Genomic DNA, 17265 nt, shown 5'->3' on the forward strand with positions numbered 1-17265 from the left:
GCCAACAGCCCTGATTTGCTCTTGCATCCACTTCATAGCTTGTATCCTTGACTCTGAAGTAATTTAAGTGGTAAATCGGAGTGATGCTTTCATGTTTAAGCTACTGTCAGCACGTTTCCCATCTGGGAGTATTGAAGTATGGCAGGTATAACATTGGCTGGCACATGGTCAGGCTGAGTGATCCACAGGAGACAGAAAGCATATGAATCAGGGAGGATCTAACTCGCGTAGCTGCCTACATTCTTCCCTCTTGCAATTTTTCTTCTCAAAATCATAGAAAAAGATCAGCCTCTGGTGAAGTCGATGTGAGATGTTGTTCCTCAGGAGGGAGGTGAGCAAGCAGGGTCCGTGTCTCCCCCTTCTTAATTCTTCATGAAACAGCAGTGCTGGGCATTTTAGAGAATGCTTTGAAGAATACAGATGCCTCACAAATATTTGGCGATTGGAAAATCTCCCTCTGCAGCTGGAAGTGGACTCCATGGTGCCCCACACACAGCACTGCGCTGCAGGAGTCCAGTTCAAGATGCAAATCTATGCTCCTGTCCTGCTGTCGATGGTGGCTTAGTAGCTGCTAAGGCCCTGTCCTCACTCCTGACGGCCGTTGCACACTGGCTAAAGGCTTGGATTCCTCACTTCACCATTTGTGCACCTTTTCTGACATCACAAAAATGTTTGCCTGTCCACATCTGCCGTGCCATCTATCTGCATTTGTTTCAGTGCATCCGTGACATTGGGTGACATTGTGTTTTGGACCTTTTAGAGGTATAGTAGACTGTCCAGCCCAGGGGAAGTGGAGATAAAAATGGTTTTCTGTCACCATGCTTCCTCCTGTCCCTGGGCTGCTCTCTGGCCCCTGCTTTAACATAAGGTGAGTCCAACCATTGGCGACGCATAGGGGATGCACGCAAGTGCACGTGCGCTCCCTGAGATAGGCAGTGCACCCCCTGCAATTGGACGCTGCCGATACTGCTGGTGGCGCCCGCGGGAAGTCACTGCTTGCCAGCCCCTTCTCACCGCTGACACCATCAGCAGCGTTTGCAGGCGGTCGCCGATCCCTGCCGTCCACCGCTGACACCACCAGTGCCATCTGCAGGAGCTCCCCGCTCGCCACTGCCATGCCACCGCCGCTGCGGTCACCATGCCCTCCCAGCCTCCAGGGGCGTGCGCCGTTCATGAGTCCAACTAAAGCAACCAACCATCCCAAATTTTCCAGGAGAATCCCAAATTTCAGGGCAGTGTCCTGACATCCCTCGAAGAATCCCTGAGACAAGACTTTTATCCTGACCTTAGGAAGGTCTGTGTTACATCAGGACCCTGCCGGGCACTGCAGGAATGCACTACAGCACAGTGGAGAGAGAGCTGAGCTAGCTTTAAACCCGGAAGCAGGGTTAATTAGCCAGCTCTAGACTTCCGTGGCTCAGTCACTTAAGTCTAGATCAGGTACCTACGCTGTACTGTAGCCTACAGCTTAGATGTACTGTTAGAGAGCTGAAGGTCTCTCCAAGTTGGTGCAACCCCCTGAGCTTGCCATGTGGGATACAGCACGGCCAGAATCTCAACGGCGCTGTTTTGTGCCTGCCTTGCTGATGCACCCCTGCGGCTCCCAGCTCCATCTCCAGCACGCATTTTATGCACGTCTTGTGAAGGGGGCTCTGGAGACACCTTTCTTACTGTCTACCACTGTGTCTGTCTTCTCTTAGTGGGGACTGAGGTTTTTAGGGACTCTCTAATCTATTTAATTTGCATTGGGGCCTAGACAAGGGTGCAGGATCTCACCCATTCAGCTCATGGTTAACGGTAACCCCCCAGGTTCTCTGCAGTACTGAAGCCTGGCCAGTCATTCCTCAGTCTGTATCTGTGCCTGCATTTATTCCATCCAAAGTGAGGGACCTTGCCCTTGCCTTTGCTGAATTGCATCTGGTTGATTGCAAACCATTCCTCTAGTCTATCCAGTTATTTTAGACCCTGGCCTTATTCTTCAGAGTATCTTCAGCTCTACCCGACTTGCTGTCGTCCACAAATGTGCTAAGTGTGCATTCAGTCGCATCATCCAGATCATTAATGAAGATCTTAAACAATACCAAACCCAGGACAGTCCTTGGGGAAGGCCACTTGATACTGCCCCTGTAACTAGAATTAAGCCATCGATGACAACTTGCTGAGTGTGATGCTCCAGACAGTTATGTATCCACCTTACAGTAATGGACTTAAATTGCAGAAATGAGCTATTTAGACTGAATATGAGGAAAAAGCTAGCAGCAAGGATAATCAAGCAGTGGAACAGATCGCTTAGTGAGCTTGTGTAATCTCCATCACTGGAAGTCACTAACACACCTGTGAGGAGGGGTTTAAATCTGGTTGATCCTACCTTGGGGCAATAGCAGACTAGATGACCTCTTGCAGTCCTTACCAATCCCTCCCAATTTTCTATAACTGGAAGCTGGCCAGAGAGTCTCCTGGAAGTGGGGAGCCCCCAGAGGCAGAGAGCCAGTATAGCCAGTCCCTACACCTATCTCCGTATAGTGCCCCAGCAGAGGACATGTGCTCTGGGAAGGCTGGGTCAGGGGCTGGGGAGAGGAGAGGTCAGGATTCACTTGCTATCACTTTCCTCCTTTGGTTAAATGTTCCTTGGGACTGACTGGCTGGGACAAGTTAAAATAGCTCCTTCCTGCATCCTGCCAAATATTTAAAGGTTTCTAGGTTCCCAAAATGCAGATGGGCACGAGCGATATTTTAAAAAAACACCAGTCTCTAACTCTCACTGTGGTAGGCACCCTGGCAACCCAGTGGGATTTTTGAAAATCCCACGGGGCACCCGTCTGCCTCTTTTGAAATCCAAAAACTTCTAAAAAAAACTGAAGTAACTAAAAGCCTACAGCAATGCAAAGAAGTGCAGCTATAATCCACCCCTGGATATTAAATTAACCCAAGCTTTAAAGTTATGGATCTGATTTCAGTCCTCCCAGCTAAGGAAAAACAGTTCATGTGACAGTTAATGTACATTGGAGGCAAAACTGTATCATTTACACGACAGGGTCCTTGCTGGAGGGGTTGCCCAGTTCTGCCTACCTAAACGATGAGAGGAGATTGCTGCCCTTTGCCAAACCATGTTATTTGTGCATGAACCTAAGAAAGAAGCTAAATTAAGGACCTGCGTTAAAATTGGTTCTAGTTAGTTCTGTCAAGGATTGGGTGAAATCAGGGATCAGGTTACTTTTTTTCTGTGTGTACGTGTTTAATCGTATCTCGTTGTCTCCTGTAGGAAATTCAGCAAAGACATGGTCTAGCCAACTCCATCTCCTCCTATTTAATCAAGCCTGTCCAGAGGATCACCAAATACCAGCTTTTACTGAAGGTGAGGCAATGACCTATTCTGAGAAGCCAAATAGTCCAACTGGGGTCACAGAGAAATGCAGCAACTTGTGTAGGAAGCAGGTCCGAGCAGCCACAGCCCTTCTCCAGTCTGCAGCTGAAGGCCGTCTCCATGTTCAGACGGCCAAGGGACACAAGGGAGAAGTGGCAGGAGAAGGGGACTATTTGCCTGATTTTGAACCCTCAGTGAAGGTGATGAGAAAACTCCAGTTGACTTTAGCCATTGGATCAAGCTGAGGCTGGGTGCAGAAATCAGGAGGGATTTGATGGTAGAGAGTAACCGGGATGGAGAAATGACAGAGAAAACACTAATATAAAAATAAATTGAGGGAGAAAAGCTGACTTCGGAAGAGACAGATATCTTGCAGAAAGAGTAAAGATACAAAGTGGAAAATAAAATGCAAGGGTGGGAAAACCCTGTGAAGAAGTCAAATTGTAATCTGCAAAGCACTGGAGAAAAGATGTGTTGAGCTGGAAAAGAGAGAGAGATTGAGTCTCTACTATGAATGAATGTCGAGCACCTGGGAAGTGAGCGCTTTGAAGAGGAGAGGGAATGAAGAGGGGAGAGCCAAGGGAGAGAAAATTGTTTTCTTTCATACTTGCTTTGCTTTTTGCAACGTTTTGGTGGAAAATGGAAAGTTCAGATGTTTTAAGGAATACCAAACATCTGTCTCTTATCCTGGCTCTGGGCAGAGACCCCTTCTAGCATCTGCCTCCTTTTGGAAGCTGTGCACCAGCCTCAATTTTTTTGGAAAAAGCTGGCAGCTGTCTCAGGAGAATATGCTCACATACCAATAAAAAGCTTTTGGGATTTGAATGTGGAAACACAATGGAAAGTTTCCATTACTTGTGAAATGAACTTAGGTTGGGCAAGTCTTTTGCAAAAACACTGACTTGTGTGCCTAACTTGTCTAGCTGTTATCTGAAGTGAGCTCCAACTCGCAAGAGATTGTGCTATGTATAACTCTAATTGGGACACCCTACCTTCAGGCAAAAAACAGCTGGAAGAACCTCTCTGGTAGTAAGCAAACAACTGCAGCCTTATGGCCATGAATGAATTTAAGCCGTTCTGGCACTGCCTGAGAACTACATTTGGAAGTGTTGCAGCATAATTTGCCATGCACACTCCACTTGCGTTATCCTTCAAATTGATGATGCAATGTAGCCACTCCAGGGACAGATCCAGGATTTGGCAAAGAGTCTGTGGGAGTAGCCACCTGTGCTGCAAGGGTGGCTGCATATCTGCTCCCAGTTCCTTCCCCACTAGTTGCAGCAGAGCATGCCAGAGGACCCCCTGCAGACATTTTCAGAGTCCCCAAAGCAAGTAAGGATCCCCTCCGCTCAAAGGCACACTGCTGGCGCTGAGCCTAGCCCCCGTGCAGCCTGGATGGAGCTGGCAGGAGCAGCTTTGAAGCTTCCCCTGCCCCCAGGACAGTGAAGAAAGCATCAGCAGCAGGCAGGGGAGAAGGGAAAGGGGAAGAGAGGGGATTTTTGTGTGGTTTGGGGATTTTATAAAAGTCCCCAGAGGCTCCTGCAGCATAGTCCAGATCAAAAGTGGGTGTATATGCCCCCCACTCCCTCTGTATCCAACCCTGAGCCACTTCTAACAGAGCAGGGTTCTTTGTTTGCAACCCGTGCTGCACTGAGACGGCCTTTCCTGGGTGTAGTATGCATGGAGCAGCCATGGTGAGCTTCACTCCCATGCTCCCTCAGCTGATCCTCAGGTAGCATACACAACCGTGGAGTATGTGCAGGTGTGGAAATACTGGTAGGTTATCCCTGCAAAGCTGTGGCATAGTGGACACAGGTGTGCTGGGAAGCCTGGGCTTTGCACCTGTATGATAAAACCACTGCCCACAAGCAAAAGAAATGATATGAGTAACAGAGAAACTATACCAATTATAGCAGTGTTGCTGGTATGACTGTCCATTGGGCTCTTCTGTTGATGTAGGCACACTGAGCACACCTCTTCGTTCTCCTGCTTGGCCTGTTCTGCTGGCTAAAGCTTGTAGTGTGGACACAGCCTGAATTAAACCAGTTTAGTTAAATCAGCTTAGCTAAACCTGTGTGTGCACACTCTTATTTGATTTCAGAGAGGTTAATTGTCTTGTACTTCTAAAGTTTCTGGTGAGTTTCCACCAGGTTAATATCAATTTCTGAATGCCCACATAACCATTTGTAGTAGCTCTAAGGACATTAATTTGAAATCCCTTCTTTAGTGGAAGCTATTAAACCCCTGCAAGGAGACCAGGCTTTAGGTGTGGAAATGCAACCTGAATCTAAGAAGTGAGAATGTGCAACCTCCTGCATGGAGCTTATTTGTATATATTCTGGTTTTTTTTTTTCCTCAGGAGCTGTTAACATGCTGTGAAGAAGGCAAAGGGGAACTCAAAGATGGCCTAGAAGTAATGCTTAGCGTCCCTAAGAAAGCCAATGATGCCATGCATGTCAGCATGCTGGAAGGTAGCTGACTCCGGCAGTTCTGAGGGGGGGAAGCTGCGCATGAATGAGTCCCGAATGTCTCGGGCAGAGGTCCTGGTTCAGAGTTTGCAGTGCCAGGCTTTTGACGGCTGACTGGTCCTCCGGGTCTCTGCTGCATCCCAGCTCCTTGGGAGATTTCTCTGAAAGGCTTGTCAGGGCAAGAGCTGATCCAGATATTTCAGTGAAGCTTTTTCCTTGCCACAAATTCCCACTCACTGAAAGCAAAAGTGTTCTCCTAAAAGATATTGTGGATGAGTTTTACAATGTTTTAACACTTTCCAAATTAAAAGTTTGGGGAAGGGGGTTTGACTCGAAGCAATTTTCTTTTCTTTTTTACAAAAAGGATATTTATATTAAAGAATACATTGCAAAAGAAAAGTCAACATGAAAACAGTGTTTCAAAATTACAAAAATGAAACATTTTAAATGGCCCCAAATGTTTTTGTTTTTTTTTTGGTTGATTAAAATTTGCAAGATTTTGAATTTTCTGGACAGGACTATTTTTTGATAGTTTCAGAATTGTCCCAGAATGGCAAAATCATTTCCCTTCTGGATCTGGGCAGAACTGACAAAGAAGAAGAGTACTGAAACAAAAGATACAAGGACTATGCCACTTCGAGCTATAAAGTGTGCCATGCCTGGGTGGTTGAAAATAACCAGTTGGCACACTGGTCTGAAGGAGTGAGAACACCTTGAAAGCTCCCTGTTTTGACAGTAAAATCTAAGCCAAACTTTTCTGAGGAGCTTTAAGGCTTGAATGTTTATCAGGGCCTGGACTAATGAACCCATGCTCTGGTGTAATTTCTATCCATTTGTGGACTGAAGTAGATTACACCAGGAGTAGGAACAAACAGACATGAAATTATCCCAGTAGCTATTACGTAGTACATGGCTGTGACGGTACCTTGCCACCAAGCAGAGGGGGGCAAATTGGAGCCTGTTTGCGTACCTAGCCAGACAGAAACTAAACCAGTATAGCTTATACCAATAGTGTTTTGTCCTGGTTCTTTCAAGGATAATACCTTACCAGGTATGGTAAAGTTATCTTAGCAGACAGACCAGGCAAATTGTTAAACTACTCTTTTATACTAGCGCAATTCCCACTACACCCGTGTTAATATTGCTTCCGTCCATACTCTCATTCTGGTGCCTAGCAAAAACAAAATTGCCCAAATATTGTGTTTCCTTGCAAAACCATAGGTACCTTTTCCCCAAAAGTCAGCTGGCCAAAATTGGGGTGCGTATCTTAAGCAGAGAAGGTGATTTCTGTCACTGGAACGGAAGCGTGAAGATGCTGTGTTGCAAGATGGCTTCCAGCTCCTTTCTCAACAAGCCAGCAAGGAGAGTGCAGGCCAGTGTCAAGCCTTGCATAGCTTGGCTCATCTTGCTGGCTGCGAGACAAGCTGGCAGCTGTTTTGCAGCACAGCCTCTCTATGAAAAAGCCAGCCCTATACCCTGAGTCTAGAAAAATCTTTTTTTTCTACGTTGGACTTTCCAAAGAACAAGGTGCACGTCTTATCTGGGGACACGTGGCATGCAAGAAAATACAGTAAGAGAATTGGTTCCTAGGAGAGCTCTAGTCAACTGGGAGTGAGTTGAGAACTATGGATAGTTGGTCTAAGGTTGTGACAAGTGTATGAAAAGGTGATTTTTTTTTTCTAAACTAAACCTCTGCTTGATTCTGATATCCCACCCAATTTATAATAATTTAGTCCCATTTATTCAGTGCAGTTGCACCTGATTTACACTGCTGTCATATCAGAAAAGACCATATTTGTCCATTGTTGGTTTAAGAGGCAATGGCAAGATATAGATTTCATAGATTTCACAGATATCAGGGCTGGAAGGGACCTCGGGAGATCATCGAGTCCAGCCCCCCGCCCGAAGGGCAGGAAGTCAGCTGGGGTCATAGGATCCCAGCAAGATAAGCATCCAATTTGCTCTTGAAAGTAAATATAATGCCCTGTACTGCCACATAGGGCAGCGTTCACCACCGAAGTCTTTCCAGTGTGAATTGCAAGACAGGGATGGCACACACAGGATTCCCTGTGTCAGTGGGGGCCAGACTTTTCACCAGGTTAGCCCGGCACCTTCCTGAAGTGCCACTCTTATTCTCTTCCCCCGTCCGCTCTGCTTTGTGCTTCCTGCCCTGTGCTCCCTGCTTGATCTGCTGCTCTGCTTTTTGCTCCCTGCCCTGTCTGCCACTGCGCTGCATGTCTCCTCCCCGGTTTGCCATTTGCCCCACGCAGAGGTTTCCAGTGCCGCGTGTGGGTTGGCTATCCCTGCCCTGCATTGCTCCCCAACACGCAGTTGGAGAACCATTGACATTTTGCACACGTTTATCTTCGTCTCATTTATATTACCCCATCCACAGTCACAGTGGTACATTTTTGCCTGGTACATGTGATATACAAAGCACCACTGAAATAATTAAGTCCCTGGTGGTAAAGAATAAAGCAGGGGACGTATTGCCCATGATACTTCCTCTTCACAATGTCCCTTCAAGAATGAGTTGTATTGCAAGGAGTGACCCAGTAGTTCAAGATTTCCCTAACACTCTAGGTTTGCTTTGTTGAGCAGTGAAAACATGGATCCAGGAACAAACCCTGGCTAAAACATTTTGTGTGTTTCCTTTAGGATTTGATGAGAACCTGGACGTTCAGGGAGAGCTGATTCTGCAGGATTCCTTCCAGGTGTGGGACCCCAAGTCTCTCATTCGGAAAGGCCGGGAGAGGCACTTGTTCCTGTTCGAAATCTCTTTGGTTTTTAGCAAGGAGATCAAAGATTCTTCAGGACACACGAAATATGTTTACAAGAACAAATTACTGGTAGGTCTGCCCGGCACGAAAATATTCTGGACTCGCACTGTTTGTCTGTAGGGGTGGTAGTGGGTGGCTTGCTGCTTTCTGCATCAGGTTTGGATCGCATACGCACCTGGATCAGCAGCTTGAATCTCATCGGGACTTGCAAAGCCCGATTGGACTTGGAGTGTTTCTGGAAAGGTTAAAAAGGAGTGTGTGGGTGGGGGTCATCTGAGCCAATCGGACACCTCTGCCTGGCAGCCATTGCTGGGCTTGCACTGATTTCACCAGGGCGCAGCATACCAAAAGAGACAAGTTCTCGGTGTAAAAGTTTTTGAAACCAAAATGCTTCAGTCACAAAGTCGTTTCTCCAATCACTTCTTCTCTCCTAGACCTCAGAACTGGGAGTGACAGAGCATGTTGAAGGAGATCCCTGTAAGTTTGCCTTGTGGTCTGGGCGGACACCATCTTCAGACAATAAAACAGTGTTGAAGGTAAGTCTTTTGGGCTTGGTTTATTTGCCTGCAAAGCATTAACTTCAGGGACTTTCGAATGCTGATGGGAGGTCAGGTTCTTCCCTTCGACACATCCTGATGGTTCTCAGTGCTATCAAAAGACTTTTGTCTACAAGCTGGGGCAGATTTCTCTCTAATACAGGTTTCCCTCAACCTGCAGGTTCTTCATATGCAAATTTGCTCTTATGCAGTGAACATATTTAGACCCATAATTTGTTGTATGTGAGGTAAATTCACTCCTATGCAATCAGCATTGAAGTCCCCCCCTGCCCAAGCAGGTAAGCCTGTGGGGGAGGGGAAAGGGCCATGGCCCTGCTCGTCCCGGGGGCGGCTGGCTGCGCTGTGCTCCCCCTGACCCCCCCACACCTGGCCTCTGGGGTGGGTGCGGTGTCCTGCACTGCCCAGGGCTTGGCTTGTCCACACTCCCCTCTGCTCCTAGGCTGCACCCTGCCCTGGTGCAGGCAGCTGGTGTCGGCTGCTCCTGGGGCCGCTCCAGCACAGGCCGGGGTGAGTGCAGACAAGCAGAGCCCTGGCGGGCACGGGACACGGCACTCGTCCTGGTCCCAGGAGTAGCCAACACCAGCTGCCTGCACCATGCCCCCAAACCCCTGGGGCTCTTCCAGTGTTCCCTCTAAGGAGCAGCGGTCCGTGAGCGCGCTGCCTTGGTATGTGAGCACACCGCCTCAGTCTGGTGTGGGACACTTACTGAAGGGGGCTGGGGGCTGGAGCTGGGGCTGGATGCTGGGAGCTGGGGGCTGGAGGCTGGGGCCAGGGCCTGGCACAGGGAAGTGCTCCGCTCCCCTGCATCAGGGACAGTGAATGCAGCACTTCCCCGGAGCTGGCGGAGTCCGTGCCAGTCCCTGCCCCAGCCTCCATCCCTGCCTTGCCTCACCTCAGGAAGGAGCCACTGCCTGCCCCGGTGAGGCTTCACCGGCTCCAGGACACTGCTTCCTCCCCAGCCCTGACGCCACGTGCCTCCTTGCTTCCCGAGGCGATGCGGGGGAGGGAACAGTGTCCTGGAGCCAGCGGAGCCTCGCTCGGGGCAGGCAGCAGCTCCTCCCCGAGGTGAGGCAAGGCAAGGATGGAGGCTGGGGGGGGCTGGCATGGGCTCCGCTGGCTCCGGGGAAGTGCTGCACACCCCAGCCCTGATGCGGGGGAGCGAAGCACTTCCCCAGGGCAGGCAAAGCCCATGCCAGCCCCCTGCCCCAGCCTCTCCTGGTGCGCGGCCACAATTTTACTTGTGTGCAGCCACCTACGTGTGCACCTTAGAGGGAACCAGGGGCTCTGCCGGTCCGCACTCACCCCAGCCCATGCTGGAGCGGCCCCGGGAGCAGCTGACACCAGGGCCGCTGCAGCTGGGGCTGGGGTGAGTGCCTCTGTTCCCTCTGTCTTGCTGCCTTGTGCAGCCCAGGAGCGGCACCCCTTCCCTAGTCCCAGCCTCACTCCCTCCCTCCCTCCCTCTCTCACCGGCATGGGAACCTATCCCTATTTATGACACTGTAAAGTGGGTTTGCTGTATGTGAATTTGATTTTTGCGCTGTTCTCTGGGAACACATGTACTGTGTAAATCGAGGGAAACTTGTACTATAACATGGATCAAGGGGGTCAACTTCTGTGGCTACCCAGTTTCACTGCAGTCCTCTGCCCATTGCAATCATTGCATTGAGAGGCTGCAAGTCTTCTGACTTCACGTTGCATCGCCATGAGGACTGTGATTGTGCTCAGTTCATTACCACTGGATTTGTTAGCAGTTGTGCTTTTCGCCAAGCCTACACACAGGATAGTCACGTATGTTAACTGATGTTTAAACAAACACTTACCTTTGAGAAACCCTAACTCTACACTGATAACTCATTTTCCCTCCATGCAACATGTTGTATTTTTAGTATTAAATATACATATCCAAAGCTTAACTGCTTCTGCTCTTACTTGCCAAGCAGTAGGTCTGATAAAAATACACCTCCAGTTCTGTGGAGTTTACTAAGTATCTCAAGACGATAGAACAATTAATCATACATTTGCAGTACCAAATCAAGGCTTTTCTCCATATGGGGGAAAACATGCCAAATATATAATAAAGTGTGTCTTCTTTTGCTTTTGGGACTTTAGGCATCCAGTATTGAAACAAAACAGGAATGGATCAAAAATATCCGGGAAGTCATTCAGGAAAGGATTATCCATTTGAAAGGAGCTTTGAAGGAACCAATCCAGCTCCCAAAGACACCAGCAAAGCAGAGAAACAACAGTAAAAGGTAACCTCCATCTTGCCAGCCAGCCTTCTCTGATGCGTTGTGTGTCCAGTTTCTGGTGGGATTACTTACTTCACCAGAGCAGGTTTGCTCCCATTAGTCCTTCGACTAGAGGATCTGTAAACAGCTTGATCTGTACAAACGAAAAAAATAAAGAGTATTAGTTGAGCTCTTTCCAAAACACACTGGGGGCGCTTAAACTAGAGCTTATTGAACGAGCTTTAATTCAAGCGTCCCCGCCTCCATTTTGAAGCGTGGGGGCACTGATACATGAGACACGAAGGCTGGCTGGAGCACGCTAATTAGCATGCTAATTAGCTAATGAATCAAGTTTGCTCTGAAGTGCTGTAATTACAGCGCACTGGAACAGCCTCCCCATATGTGTATAATCACCTTTCGTTTTTCACTGGATATGGGGCGGGCAGTTATTTTGGGCGGAGGGCCACTTGCTGAGTTTTGGCAAGCCATTGAGGGCCGCATGACAGGCAGCCAGAGGCAGATAAATATTAATTTTCTACATTTTTGGGGGGGCCCCGTGGGGCGAACAGAATGGCCTGGAGGACGGCATCCGACCCGTGGGCTGCATTTTGCCCATCCCTGCACTGGATTCACTTAGAATTTATACTGCAGTTAAACCCTCTTTCCACAAATTTGGCTATTTTTCTGTCCGTGAAATTCTGGGCAAACTTCATGAAACCTTTTTGTGTGGAAGCTAGTCAGGCAACATTTATGCAAAAATATGTACCATCTCCCCGGTCCTGAACTATTCGCAATCAAGTAATGAATTAACTGCTAGAACAGAATATGAATTCTCAATTAAATCAAAGGATATTTCTCATGCTGATGTTGCCCCAAGCAGATTGTCACAATCAAGTATTTGAACAAAGGAAAGGAATACAGTTTCTTGTGCTGCTAGCCAGTGAAAAGCATAAGTATGTGGATGAACTTGAGAATATTCATTTCACTATCAAGGATGAGCTGGTTTAGACCCTGAGAAATAACAAGACTTTGCAGACTATTTTGAATACTTGATTAGATATATTACATGAATTAAACCATTTCCAGTGTTGTGCTAATGGAGGCTCCCTCCCACAGTTAAGATCCTCAAACCTAGACTCTATGAGTACATACAGAAGCAGTATGTTTTTGTGCTTTTCATGGCCCCTATCACAGTGGGATTCGAGCATCTCATAAATATTTAGTGTACTTACCATCATAACTTCCCATGACCTTGGCTAGTGATATTATCCCCCTGTTAGAGATGTAGAACTGTGCACCCAAAGGCAAAGTGATTTGCTCAAGGTCCTCCAGGAACTCAGTGGCAGAGCTGGAAAGTGAACCCCAGATCAGCTCCTAGGGGCCTAAGTCATTTTTCTCATCACAGACTTTTGTGAGATTATGCAAGGACTTAGGAGTTCTCTTTTGCGGCCCCAAAGTCGAGCCAAATGTAGCAGAACTATCAGAAGAAGGATTGTTTCTTGACTACTTGTTTCAACAAAGACTTTCTTCAAAACTGAGAGCGGCAGAGAAACCAGAAATGCAAAAGAAAAGGAATTTCAGGCAAGAAAGAGATGCTCCCTGCCAGCGAGACTGATCTATAGTTTCTTTATTTATCGTCTGAAAGACAATCCTATCATCTTCATGGCTTGTTTTTAAATCCCTGAAAATGTGGGTTACCGTGAGGCTGCAGAAAGGCCATTTCCATGCAGGGTAACAAACAGCAATGCTATAATTTGGATGACTTGTTTTGGTTAAGTGAGAAATCTAAGTTGAGTGAAATATCTGCCTTGCACCTTCATTATGGAGCTATTCCTAGGAACATGGGCCTTGGCTGCTGTAAATATTCAAGCAATGGCCACTGTGCTTCCAGCAACCTAGTCATTATGTGCTAATCCTAACCCTATGGCAGAAGCGACGTCATTTTAAATTACACGGCGGGCAGTAACACAAATTCTATCAGTGGGGTAATCTTTGCACCAATCTTGCTCTAATGTGCTGAGTCGGCACTTCTCAGGTCCAGCTACAACGTTTTGTGCTCCTCGGGGCTAGTTTAAACCAGGTTGTTTTCCCATTGCCTCCCTGCAGAGATGGAATAGAAGATGCGGACAGCCAAGGGGATGGTAGCAGTCAGCCCGACACCATTTCCATTGCATCCAGGACCTCACAAAACACAGTGGACAGTGATAAGGTAGGCTTTACCTCTGAACATACACAGAAGTCAGTTCCCCCAGGGCAATTTAGGATATGAGTCAAATAGAAGACAAAAATCAATCACCATTCATGTGGGGCTTTTAGTTGCAATTACAGCTGTGAATCCACTTGCTGAAATCGTATAGGCTAGCCTACGAAGGCATTCCTCATCTCTGTTGCAGTACATTGTTTGCTTCCAAGTGTTGGTGTCTTTGAAGCACAGCTTCTGCCAAAACTTTGAGTTTGAATTGGCTCTAAAAAAAATACAGCCTACAGCTTTTTATTTTTTTCTTATTAGCACTGTGCCAAAGTGAGGCAGATTGTCAGTCACCAGGAAGTGTGCTATCTTCCGTAAATCCCACCTGAGCTCCAGTAAAATTCTGTTGGAAGGACCACGGGTGCACAGGCAGCAGTAAATGTAATGAGATGACACGCTGGGGCAACTAACACTCCGGTTTTGAGACTCATATCCAAAGAGAACGATGCTGGAATCCTTTCCTCTTGAACATATGGTACAGCACATTGATAGCACTTTTGTGGCTCATTATATTCCATTATAATCCTGTATATTGTTGGCTTGTGCGTATGATCTGTTGTCCTGTTTATTGAATGATCTGAGCATTTACATCCCACTATGAGGACTGGTATGTCACCCCAGTTCTTCCCTCTGTGATCTCCAGCTACACTTCCAGTCACTCAGAAGTCTCAGTGTAGAAGCACTAATTCAACAGAAATGTAACATTAATAATCAGGTATTCGAGCTCACCTTCATTGCAGTTCTTGTATCCATCAAGAGATTTATCCCTGTTTTTACGAATGCAAATGGGCAAAACAATGCTTTCTCTAGGATCACCCGGAGTTGGATCCTTTTGTCAGTGGTTCAGATAAGCTGCCAGTGATGTTGAGCAGAGAGTGCTTTTGCAGCTGTAGACCTTGTATTTGTGACTGTCAAGCTCACAACTGAGCTCTGGTACACCTGAGCTGGGCCTGGAAACATGAACGAATTGTAAATCAATAACCTTTATACATAAGTCCCAAGGTAATAAGTTATGTTTACCTTAAAGGCACAATCCAATGTAGTTATGTGCTTTTTCCACCAGTAATGCAAATCAGATGATAATGTAGCCTGCCCGTGTTCCAAAGGCCCTTGTAAACCCGCACAAGTACTTTGTTGGGTGGTGGAGAATATGGTTTTACTTCTTTGCTTTATACATATTTAATTTTGCAATTCTGCACAAGAAGGCCGTTGCTTCCAAATGCAATTCATCTGTGTTATTCTTGAGAAAGGGTCTGATTTAGCAAAGCGCTGGAGCGCATGTCTAAGTCCTAATGTGACTTAGGGATGTGCATACAGTTAAGTACATGTTCAAAAGCACTGCTCAGTAGGAAGAGGTCTAAATTTAAATATGCGTTTAAGGCCATGCCTGCACAACCTGTTGTGCCTGCTGGTACCTCCAGACATGCTGTGTTTCGGCATGAAGACTGCCTCTCAAACTAGAAGCAGGATAAACAGTGCAGTGGTCAGCACAGCAGTTTTCAACCTGTGGTCTGCAGACCCGTGAGGCTCTGCAGACTATGTCTCAGGGCTCCATGAAAGAGGACTGTGATCAATCTGAAACAGCTGAATACCCACACTTACACTTCAAAGGGTCCACACCTCCGTCTGAAATTTCCAAAGAGCTCCACACCCCCATTCCAAAATTTTTAGGGGTCCACAAATGAAAAAAAGGTTGAAAACCACTGCTCTAGTACGACTGAGGGATGGGATGAATTGGCTCACCCCTAAATTAACCCACCCGCAGTCCTATGCACACTTGGCTGCTGTGTTCATAGCTTCAACGTGCAGCATGCTTAAGGTTGCTGCCAAGCAAAAAGTCAGTTTACAGTGTACACCTTGCCTCAGTGCTGTATTGAATCAGAGCTGTAGACACAAAGCCAAGCCCCACTAAAGGGTTTCAATCCTTAATGTTCAGGATGATAAATTGTGGAAGCAAGAGGAAGAGGATTTAGCCTCCGTCTTGCTCCATTAAGTCACTGTGTTCTAAGGAAATTGGATAGAACTCTCCATTTCGCCCTGTTTTCATTTTTTCCACATCCTGATACATTAAAAACCAACCCTTTGAGCCTGAATCTGGACCTGCTGTCAGGAGCTTCTGGGTAAGGAGAGGCAATACCAGGGCTTAGCCCCTCCAGTACCGACCAGTCTGAGGTAGGAAACTTTCCCAGTGCTTGTGGGATTTAGCCTGGGGCTCTAAATAGCCCTCCGCACCTCACATGTGGGTGTTTGTCTCATAGGAGATCTGCTGTGAGGCTATAACTCATAGATGTTTGGGTCGGAAGGGACCTCAGTAGGTCATCGAGTCCGACCCCCTGCCCAGGGCAGGAAAGAGCGCTGGGGTCAGATGACCCCGGGCAGGTGCATGTCTAGCCTCCCCTGGAAGCCCATTGCAGATTCTGGCAACCCTTACCATAAAGAAGCTCTTCCTGATGTCCACCCTAAATCTGCTGTCCATCCAAGGGGTGTTGCTGTTACTCCAAGGGGTGCCCTGGTAAACAGAGCATCTCTTATTCTCCTGTTCCTTGCTTCCCCCCACCCCACCTCACCCAGTGAATATGTAGGCAGCCACAAGATCACCTCTCAGCCTTCTCTTGCCATAGACCTGGAAAGTCTTGGTTTCTATTCTTGTGTGAATCTCTAATGAAAGGGGTAGTGGTTGGAGAGACTGAGGCTAGTTTACCCATCGTTGTGTAACGCAAGCTGGATAGGACGGATCAAAGATAATCCCGCCTTGGAGTGTCATCACTTTGAGCTGTCTAACAAGATCTTAAAGAAGCTGGAACTGCCTTCAAGTGTGATCCCAGCACACTGGTATAGCTTGTGGCACTTGAGCACACTTTGTAACACATGCACTATAATGAATTCACAAGCTGCAGATAACAGCCCTACTCAGGCCCCAGTATGTAATACCATTTTTTAAAATGGTGTTCAGCCTTACTACTCTGCGGGCCAGATGAGAGGTGCATGGGCAGAGTCAGTCTAGCTGGATCTAGTTGGCGTGCAAGGTTGGTTTTTGGGTGTGACCCTGCATGCCAGCCTGGCTTTGCGTGCCATCTCTTCTGGTGGTGTGACCCCGCGTGCTGTGTCCAGCCCTGTGTACCAGATCAGGTCCCGCACACAAGCTCAGCCCCACGTACTAGATCTGAATGCAGAGTAGCCTTGCATGCCAGCCATGGTTGCCAATCCAAGAAAATGTTTTTGCTGACAATCTGCAAATTTCTGACTGACTCTCCCTATGCCTGAAGTAGGGTGTTTGTGCCCGAAAGCTTGCAAAGAACATTTTTTCCAACTATTTAGTTGGCCTAATAAAAGATATCGCATCTATCCAAGAACCTTTTACTGACACGGTTCTACTAATCTGCATTACAGAACTGTTTTGCCATGCTCTGCCAGGCCCCAATTAGACGGGCTGGTTTCTAATGTAAGGGTTTAAAAGCAACTATAGTAAAAAAGTTTTTAAAAAAATTGGTTGTCAGTAACAAGTTTGCCATAAAAAAGTTTTGGGTTGGCAACCCTGTTTAACTGCCGTTTTAGTCCGTGCTACTCCCAGAGGTCCCCTACTAGCCCCCATACCTTGATGTGCACCCTACAGCATACGC

At 47.3% G+C, this 17265-nt stretch overlaps 1 protein-coding gene across 6 annotated transcripts in view; it reads left to right on the forward strand.

Annotated features, from left to right (window-relative positions):
* KALRN (kalirin, RhoGEF kinase) overlaps positions 1 to 17265 on the forward strand; it is a 750361-nt gene that overhangs the window by 532236 nt on the left and 200860 nt on the right. For all 6 annotated transcript variants that reach the window (XM_019553787.1, XM_019553783.1, XM_019553780.1 and 3 more), the window contains exons 28-33: positions 3263 to 3355; positions 5724 to 5835; positions 8491 to 8681; positions 9047 to 9148; positions 11279 to 11421; positions 13504 to 13606. In XM_019553787.1, coding sequence (XP_019409332.1) covers positions 3263 to 3355; positions 5724 to 5835; positions 8491 to 8681; positions 9047 to 9148; positions 11279 to 11421; positions 13504 to 13606 — 744 coding nt within the window. The remainder of the gene's footprint in view (positions 1 to 3262; positions 3356 to 5723; positions 5836 to 8490; positions 8682 to 9046; positions 9149 to 11278; positions 11422 to 13503; positions 13607 to 17265) is intronic.

This window comes from Crocodylus porosus, unplaced genomic scaffold, assembly GCF_001723895.1.
Source record: "Crocodylus porosus isolate Cpor-Errol unplaced genomic scaffold, CroPor_comp1, whole genome shotgun sequence".
NCBI classification, from domain to species: domain Eukaryota; kingdom Metazoa; phylum Chordata; order Crocodylia; family Crocodylidae; genus Crocodylus; species Crocodylus porosus.